General features: G+C 30.4%; 1 protein-coding gene across 2 annotated transcripts; it reads right to left on the minus strand.

The window, feature by feature from the left end:
* Positions 1–212: 212 nt before the first annotated feature.
* On the minus strand, positions 213–9242 carry LOC105145255 (GTP cyclohydrolase punch). Of its 2 annotated transcripts, none has more exons than XM_011054700.2 (8): positions 8973–9242; positions 4977–5159; positions 4713–4888; positions 4319–4635; positions 3989–4135; positions 3828–3918; positions 3496–3758; positions 213–1781 (listed from the first exon to the last, which is right to left on the minus strand). In XM_011054700.2, exons 2-8 carry the CDS (start codon positions 5146–5148, stop codon positions 1676–1678), a joined length of 1272 nt encoding a protein of 423 aa, XP_011053002.1. In that variant the 5' UTR covers positions 5149–5159; positions 8973–9242; the 3' UTR covers positions 213–1675. The 2 variants fall into 2 exon arrangements, with proteins under 2 accessions (XP_011053002.1, XP_011053001.1); XM_011054699.2 differs by having other exon boundaries at positions 8977–9241.
* Positions 9243–10167: the final 925 nt, after the last annotated feature.

Consider the following 10167-nt stretch of genomic DNA (forward strand, 5'->3'; position numbering starts at 1 on the left):
TTGGCGAATCATTTAGATTGAGAAGGAGAAGTGAGTGGCGATTGGATTGTAGTGGAATTATATATTCTTTTAATGAAATAAAAACGTGAATTTCTTGTAATCATTATAACTTAACTTATTTGAATAAAAAACTTAAAATAACAGGACTTTTAATGTTCAAAGTATGAGATGTAAAAGGCTAATAAGAGTCAGAAAACATAAAAAAATCTCCATTGTTCATTTAACATAAGTATAATTGAAAATAAATATAACAAACAAGAAAATAAGAAAGTTAAAACGCTACAAAATACAACACTAAATACAATACATGTTTTGACCTTATATTTAGACCCTCTTCCGATGTACAAAAAAAAAGTACAGTAAAAATTATTATTAAAAGATTAAGAAAACGACTGTTTCGTTACATAATTAGATGAGTGTTAAAACAGAGAAACGGAAAATTGTTTGTCAACGATTGCAAAAATTTCTCGTTGTTTTAATGAGAACGTAAAGAGACAAAAACGTTTTAAGTTATCAAAACTAAAAAAATTTTTAAACAAGCATAATACATCTCTCTGGTAAAAACTCATCTCAGAGTCCGATAATTGAAAAAATCCATGTTAATATTTTAAAAACTCGTAACCTATTTGTAAATAAATGAGCTATATACTTTTGATAACAAATATTATATAACAAAATAATATCAAATGACACAAAATTTCCTCTTCTTAATATTTTACATTAAATAACGTTTACATAAAATCGTTTCTACACAAAAATACAGAACTTAATTTTCCAAATTATCACGTATTCGAGTTACAGCAGAGCTCGGCACACAACCAGTTCCGATTAATTACAAATATCCGATTTCAATATACACGCCCGCCCGCACGCACGTACGTACGCATATATATATTTAAGCCCGATCGCAGTCGCTTGAAGGGAAAAGGCTTTCTGAAATGTTGCAGATTTTGATTTTTTTATTGAAAGCGTCAAGGTTGTTATTGCAATCAATACCCTTATTAATACCCTTATTTCAAAATAGACGGACTCTCAGAAGAGTGCGAGGGATCATCATACTGGGTCAAAGTGATAAATTTTTTCTGAAAAAAAAAAATCAATAGCGATAAAGTTGAATTTTTGTCTATTACTTAATTTTGATATCAATTGTCGAGAAATATGATTCCTATGGACCTTTTCGATGGTCACGAAAGCAGTCATGCCTACCCAAATATAAACAATTTTACATGAAATAAAAAAATTGTACGTATTCGGGGAGATATGGCTGTCTTTGTGACCATATAAAAGGTATGAGAATCATATTTCTCGACAATTGATATTAAAATTAAGTAGTAGACAAAAATTCAATCTTTTCGCTATCAATTTTTTTTCAGAAAAAATTTATCACGATCCTTTGCACCCTTCTGAGAGGTATATATGGGAGTCTGCTTGTCTTGGGATAAGAGTATTAACTATCGATTGCAATAGTATTCAATCTTGATGCTTCCAATAAAAAAATGAAAGTTACAACGTTTGGGAAAGCCTCCCGTTCAAGCGATCGCGACAGAGCTTAAATATATATGTATTGTTTTTATGTTTTACACGAAATAAAAGGTTGCCATACTTGTTGTTATGGATAACAATACTATAGTATCTCTGGTTTAGGCCTCTTGGTCTAAATTATATAGAATTTTCTCTATTTCTTGGTAGACGATATCACCTCGAATTTAATATTATGTTTTATCAGTTGCTCGATCAGAGATGTTTTACCGAACGCAGCACCGGGAGTAAATACTCCTCCACTGTAAAAATATAAATACATAAAAATAAAAAATCAAAATTCAACATGTAACTACATGTAACTACGTACAACAATTAGGAAATCATATTTAAAATCTGCAAATTTTGTCAATATTTATGAAACAATATCTTCGCTTGCAAAGATCACAGGACAATTTTTCTGGATGCGTTTTAAAGGATAAAATTTCTATTTTGAAACAGTTTATATGATATTTGCTATATATCCCATCGAATGGTCTTTTTCGCGAAGATTAGAAGCAAAGTCGTGTTAAAATTCTAAAAATTTCATGACTGCCACTTTTCACAGGCAAAATATGAACAGACCGAAACATCTTATTAAGTACATATATTTTAAAGTACGGTTCCCTTGGAACCTGAGAATTCAACTTCTAGGCACGCTAAAGTAATTGTCGAGGTCTCATTATAAAGAAAAAGTTTCAAATTTTAAAATATATGAGATTTTTCGACTTTGCCCATGAAAAGTTGCAGTCATGAAATTTTCAGAATTTTAACACGATCTGCTACCGATCTTCGCGAAAAAGACTATTGGACGAGATGCAAATATGTAAATTGTTTCATTGATATTAAAGTAGAAGTTCTACCTTTTAAAATGCACTCAAAAAAATTGTCCTGTGGTCTCTAGAAACAGAGATCATTTCTTAAATATCGACAAAATTTACAGGTTTTAAAGTAACCTAATTATTGTACGTAATGTATAATTGTCTTTCAATTATCTCTAACCCTCAACTACATGAGTGAGTCATTTGGACTCGGGTGAAAATTTTAATCGGCCGCTACTTTTGTAGTGGTTAATATTGTAGAGTTGAAGTAAAAAATTTGAAATTTTTCTCTGTCGATCGTCGTAATGCAATTATTTCGTTGTTATCTTAATGCTAATGCAAAAGTTTGATTTGGACGACTTGGACTCGTCGAATTCGACAGATTTTTGCAGAAAATGAAAATTCGTGTTTAGTAAGTTTATTAAAGCTATTTCAAATTTATTTATTGTCTTTTTATAATTAAAACGTATATTGTCAAAAAAAAGCATTTTTGCGAGAGGCATCTTGATGAAACTATGACTCTATTTTTTCGGAGTTATAAAAGCATGAATAAATAATGACGTCATTATATATTTAAAATAAAATATTTTCATTGCATTTTTAAAGAAGAAAATACCCGATATATTTTCGATATCATTATTCCGAGCATGTATAAAAATATCCCAATTCACTGCAAATAATTAACTTTTTGGAATGAATCAATGTAACGTATTTGTTTTTCTTAAAGTTCACATTTTCCTCTTTTCAAAACACTACTTATTTTGTACTACTTTTTTTTCACAAAGACTTTTTGAAAAAAAAAAAAACTTATTATTGCACTCTTCACAAATTGTTCTTTCATATTTCTTGGCATAACTTTTTTTAATCATTATCAAAATCTTTTTATGTTTTGATAATTTCGATTCTATACATTCTGACATTTTATTAGAAGAAAAAATATTTTCCATTGAGATCTGTGATAATTGCAGAATCAGTCAAAAATGCCATAAGTCGGACTCAGATATGTAAAATAAGACTCTAAAACGAGATATGTAGTTGAAGGTTAATTAATTATCTTATATTATAAGTGAATAATTTTTAAATTAAAAAAAAAATGACTACTAGATGACTACTAGACAGTTACAGTGAGTAATTAATAATTTATTAATTTACTAACTTGCCAGGTATTTTATCAGTTTCATTAAGAATTGTTGTTGCCGATAAGATCGCTATTATGCTAGTCATCTCATATGCGGGAGAATCACCAGAGACTCTGGTGATTACTTTCTTATTAGGTGGATCTGTGTGTTCATCAGTAGGTTCAGACAATTTTTCAGTCCATCCACTAGCTTTGAACGTAAGAGAAAAATGTACCGATTTGTGCATTTCCGGATTTGGCTCCTCATGACTTATTAAACCGTATGAAAATAGAGCCGGATACTGCAAATATCGCAATTTATTGTATTATCTAAATGATTTTGACAATCGCGGAAGTACTTGCACACATACTTTTAGAAGTAAATTACGGCCGCATGCTGTGCGAGACAAAACTAACAAAAACATACCAGCAATGGCCACAATCAGGAATTCGAAGAAAGACCTAATAATAAGCGTATAGACTTTAACAAAAATTATTTGTCAATATTCATTTCTATCGGTATCATACTGACTTCCATGTAATATAAACTTTAACTTGCGCAGGCCTCTCTTTATAGTTGTCATATAAGAATCGCTGTGTACGAAGAGCTACTGAACGATCGGCACTCGGAAATGGTATGGACCATCCTTCAGAAACATCGCTTCGATGCAATACACTTCTGCAAAATAAGTGAAATTATTAACCCTTACCGTTAATATAATTACTATTTCTTTCTTTTATCAATATTGCATTAACTTGTATATTTTCTAAACATTTAATATGCATAGAAAATTTACTTATGTTTGACAAAATGTGATTTATGTATATACGCAAGACATATAAGATATAGAACTGTGTGTACCTTGATTTTAGTTTCGGTGTGAATTCAGGCAACTTAATAGGATATAATTTTGTGCGTAATGCCTGTACTTCTTTTACGTGAGCCAGACTGTCTATTGTAGATTCCCAAGATGCATAATTAATTAATGGACCTTTCTTGTCAGTGCTTAGCCACACGCTCATGTATATTTCAATAGCATTCATTTCTCCTTCAAATTTCTGTTGCGTGAAAATGACTCCCAAATCACTAGGAATACAGTCAAAACCACAAGCGTTTACTATGTAGACGCCAGCTTCTTTTGCTGCTTCATTATATTTTAATTGCATTTCAATCATGAACTATAAAATATTGAAGATATCAGAGAGAGAAATCATTAATCGATCATTGTACTGTTGTACAAACATTGTTAAATTACCTGTTCTTCACCAGTGACATCAACATAATGAGTACGAGTAGCAATGCATGTTTTGATAACTGGTTCTCCATAAAATCTGTATGGACCGCAACAATTGATAAGTATCTTTGCTCGCTCCGTCATTTTCTTGAGAGATTCCTCATCTTTTATGTCAGCCAGAATAATAGGAACGTCCTCTGATAAGATACATGTAATATAACATTTTTGCTAATAAAATGGTTTACTATTACGATTGGAATAATTAGTTCTGAGTTTTAAACGTACCAATATCTAAGGCAAATTTCTTAACAACTGCATCTAAAGCTTCTTTCCTACGACCAGCAATACCAAACTTCATTTTCCGATCCTTACACATTTGGGATGCATTTTTCACTACATATTTTCCAGTATATCCAGTGGCACCAAATATTACTATATCTAAACGATCATCTGCCATTTTTCTGTAATCTATAGCAAAATATCATTAAAATCATTAATATTTTTTACAACTTTACGTTTAACTTGACAAAAATATCTTTTGTTAATATAAATCTTATAAAAAATTTAAAAAATGCTCATTAATATATTTATTATATTTATCAGAAGTAATTCATTAATTTTTATATTATACAATATTATTTTGTTCTTATTTAACCTGGCGTGAACTAGGTGATAAAGTACCTACCTAAAGTACCTAAATTTAAAAGTACTTCATAAGATACAACGAATCTCTCACTAAATAAATATAAATAAAATATTCAGAATTATAAGAAAATTATGTTTATTTTAATCAAATTAATTTAAATAAATTTATAAAATAATTATAAATAATAAATTTTAAATAAATTAATAAAATTTTAATCAAATTAACAATTTTCAACGTTAAAGAGATCAATGTGTCGGGTATGACATACCCAAGGGTGTGACCTAGCTCACACCTAGCTCACACCAAGTTAATATATACATATATATATATAATTATTATTAAATAAAAACAAAGTAACAATATAAAGAAAAGTAAATAGAAACTGTTTATGTTAAGCTTAACTAAAGGCTCCAAAGATAAGCTCACAGGAAATAAACAACCCCAACAAAAAATTTTTCATGCATGAATATGTATAAATATGTATAAATAATTAAAGAGATAATTTTCACATTTTTGTTTTAGAAAAAAAACAAGCTTGGAAAAATGTAAAAAAAATTGCTCATAATTATGCGTAATTTTATATATAATTATACATAAGTAATTTTTTTATATTTTTTCAAACTTGATTTTTTCTAAAATAAATAGTACGAAAATTACATTTTTAATTATTTTTAATGTTTTCACATTACTATTATTATTTCTATTACATTGAAAAGTAATTTTACACAAGAAGGAAGGATGAGCATGTATGGACATATTTTATATATAGTTATACATGTTTATGAATATTTATACGTGTTTATGTATGTTCATACATATTTATATATATTCATGCATGAAAAATTTTTTGTTGGAAATAAAAAATTAGTAAGAACCGACACGAGTAATTCATGTGTAATAAAAAACTGCATATATTAAACAATAAAATTACAGATGTCTTAACCTTTGGTATTGGATTCTTTTCAGTGTATAAGAAATAATATAACGTCAATATCCGTCAATATTCATTTTTTGATATGTTTGTCTTCGCCGAGATGTAAACCCATCTCCTATCGTTGCTATTTAATGCTAGCTCAACAGGAATATTAGTAAAAAGGGATATTATATCAACGAAGCCAAAACATAATTAGGATCAAAAACAGAACCATTTAAATGCTCAACTAAATGGTCTCTAATGTAACTGGGAGCTTTTGGAATACTATCACTAATTAAATTGTGTAAAAAAAGAGAAAAATTATATAATGGACTGTTGACACATGAAACAATCACTCTCAATGGTAACCCTCCTTATATATTGGGTCATCTAAAAAGTATCCGCGGTACTTTGTCACTAGATATATGACCATCAACACACATCTAGTGACAAAAAACCGCGGATACTTTTTAGATGACCCAATATTTTAGTCAGACCGTAAGCTCTAAGTATAACACTATCGGATGTAAGCAGTCTACAGTACGTTAGTTCATCAATAAATTGATCTCGCTTCCATCTCACCAAAAAAGTGCGTAAGTCTCGAGTTAATTTTTTACTTGGATCTTTATTAACAAAGACGTAAGTATTTGTGTCTGAGAGAATCTCCTCCATTTTTGATACATAGGCATCCAGAGCAACGGTGACATTATCGACATTTGTAATGAGTATATTAGGATGGTTATTAATAAAACTCTTGGTAGTGCGTAACCATTCCAAAATTAGTTTGTCAATAGATGTAAGAGAAGGAAAATTATTGTGGAATCTATTGAGAATTGGAAAGGAATTATTCCTGACAAAATTAATGATATTATTAGGACGACCAGTAATATTATTTTCTATATGTTTAATGAATTCAATCAAGGTACTGTCTTTGTTGTATTTATTGATTGGAAGCCCGAATTTTTCGCCAAGTTGCAAAAGATAACGAACCTCTAAGGGAATGTCAATGTCACTTAGGTAAACCATTTATCATGTAAAAAGTCTAAAGGAGGAGCCTCATCAAAAATGTCGGGAGCAATATCAATTCTCTCAAAATTAGATTGGATATTATACGAGTATTTATCAACAACGAGTTGAATACTTGAAGGATAATTATTAGTGTCTTTAGGAACAACTTTTGAATTATGTTGTTCAGGATCATGTCTTAGATAACATTTGTAAATATCAAGGTCATTGGAAGTTATTCAACTTCTTATTTTCATTTTTACGTAAAAATGAATTTTTAGTGCAAAAATAAAAATAAGAGAAATAATCTTCAATGGCATATTGATCTAAGCCATCACGCATTGGTCGGATACTTTGGGTAATGCTAATGTCGACGATATTGTAACTTTTAAGCCTTACAACTCAAAAAAGTACTTAATGAAAAATAACTTCATTACAGTGTTCTGAAAAATTTTTGACACCAACTATTAAATTCTGGCATAAAAAATAAGATGATCCATTTAAAAATAAATATTTGACCTTGACGTGATCTTGGCGATGCCAAGGTCAAACTGATAAGATCTTTAAATAGATCTTTTTATAACATAAATTAATAAAATGGCTTAATTGAAATAAATCAAAAATAGGTAATGACAAGGGCTAATTAAAATTAAAATTAACGTTCAATATTTAAAACCAGATTAGTAAAAAGTACAAACATTTCGACACCGAAGCGTTCCTTTTTTGAACACCCTGTATATCATATTATATAATATATACTATTGTATATATTATTTCCTGTGAGTTCATTTTTGAAACTCTCTACTTAAGTTTAGAGTGCATCATTTATTTTTATTGATTAAATATTAAACAAGAATAAACAATACATTAGGTACATCATGCGCGAAACAGAATGTAGCTCTAAAGAATTGAGAATAACGTCATTTTTTCCCTCGTATACCGGCGAATTAACGTAATGACATTAGACCGGAATCAGACTATGTATTGAAGATTAAAGATTAAAAATTGAAATTTCACCAATGAAGACAAAGAAATTTTAGTTTCTTTTATTCTGATTGGCCAAACTTCAATTTTTCAATCTTCAATCTCATTCTTCAATGCGTCATTTGATTCTAGCCTTAGATGACATGACGCTGCATATGTCATACATACGTAAAAAAAGATCATAATTCAAGTGCAACGCATGCAAGATAAAAACTAAACATACTTTGTAAATAGAAATTTTAAAGACCAAAATGTTTACAGCCAACTGACTTTCTTTACACAAATATTATATAAAATATATATCTGTTCGGTAAAAATTAATAATTAAGTAACTATGTAACAAAATTATTTATTATTTTTATTGATTGAATATTAAACAAGAATAAACAATACATTAAGTATCATGCGCGAAACAGAAAGTAGCTCTAAAGAATTGAGAATAACGTCATTTTTTCCCTCGTATACCGGCGAATTAACGTAATGACATTAGACCGAAATCAGACTATGTATTGAAGATTAAAGATTAAAAATTGAAATTTCACCAATGAAGACAAAGAAATTTTAGTTTCTTTTATTCTGATTGGCCAAACTTCAATTTTTCAATCTTCAATCTCATTCTTCAATGCGTAATTTGATTCTAGTCTTAGATGACATGACGCTGCATATGTCATACATACGTAAAAAAAAGATCATAATTCAAGTGCAACGCATGCAAGATAAAAACTAAACATACTTACGAAATTATCGATTGCAAGTTAACAACTGTACGAATCGATTTTCTCCTGAAAAATATATTTTTCTACGAGACGAATTACGCTTGCGCCACTTGTGCACGATATACGGGTGTGATTGCCGAGCGCGAGAGGTATCGACAATCGACAGTCAACTGTCAAAAAAGGCAACAATTACATCAATCATCAATGCTCGGAATTGCTGCAGTCTGCTGCACTTCGAACAGATTCCCAAGGCGACCCCCACTACCACTCGAGATTCGATCGAGCCCATGTGACGTTTGCCTCAGGAGTGTCGCGATACAAAAAGTATGCTGGGAGCATATCTTCCGGCAAATATCATTAAAATATTTTTTTTCCTACATGATTTTTATTTTAATATTTAAATTTTTTATTATTAACATATTACGTGTATATTCTACAATAATATAATAAGCAATAACGACGTACAGTATTATAATAATTGCTTACTATATTATTGCTTATTATATTATGTCTCTCCGGCCGATTCATTTTCGGATTAACCTGAGACTATAAGTGAGATACGGAATACGAGATTTTGCGCGTTAGCGGAAAAAGCGGCCGGCGTTGTCCATTCTACTGATTGGCTAGACGCGAATGCTGCATATGACAATTATAGTGGATTCGGAGTCGTTTCCACGGTTGCTCTTCCGTCGCTCCCAAGAATACGAGGAATCTTTCTAATACTCTGGGGCACTCGGAGCAAGTTGTAACCGCGCGAAGCGTAACTAATATCAGGGAGCATGTCTCGAACCGTTCGGGATAACCCAAATGTAATGACGCAGAACTTCGTAATAATTCTCCTTTTCAGAAGGATAACGCGGTGTAACATTCGATGCATTTAATTATTCCGCTTTCTTTATGTTGGTGGAACAAGGCGGACGCTACGTGCCTACGCGATGTACGGATCAACGGAATTGATTTCTGATAGGTTGAAATTCTTATTCTCTATTTCTCTGTTCCTTTTATTGTGCGGAGCCTCTTATATTATAGCATAGTTATGTGCACTGAAAAGATGTGCTAGAAAAAGAGTACTCCAACGCCTCAGATTTGCATTGCCGAACGCAGCTATTAAGTGCGTTCTGAAATAGACGAGAAGCACATACTCTTAAACTTAGGCCGGTATTCATAATCAGATTTTATATTCAAGACCGTCTTAAGTACGGTTTTAGTCAC

This window comes from Acromyrmex echinatior, chromosome 6 (genome assembly GCF_024713525.1).
Source record: "Acromyrmex echinatior isolate Ae372 chromosome 6, ASM2471352v2, whole genome shotgun sequence".
In the NCBI taxonomy this organism is placed as follows: Eukaryota; Metazoa; Arthropoda; class Insecta; order Hymenoptera; family Formicidae; genus Acromyrmex; species Acromyrmex echinatior.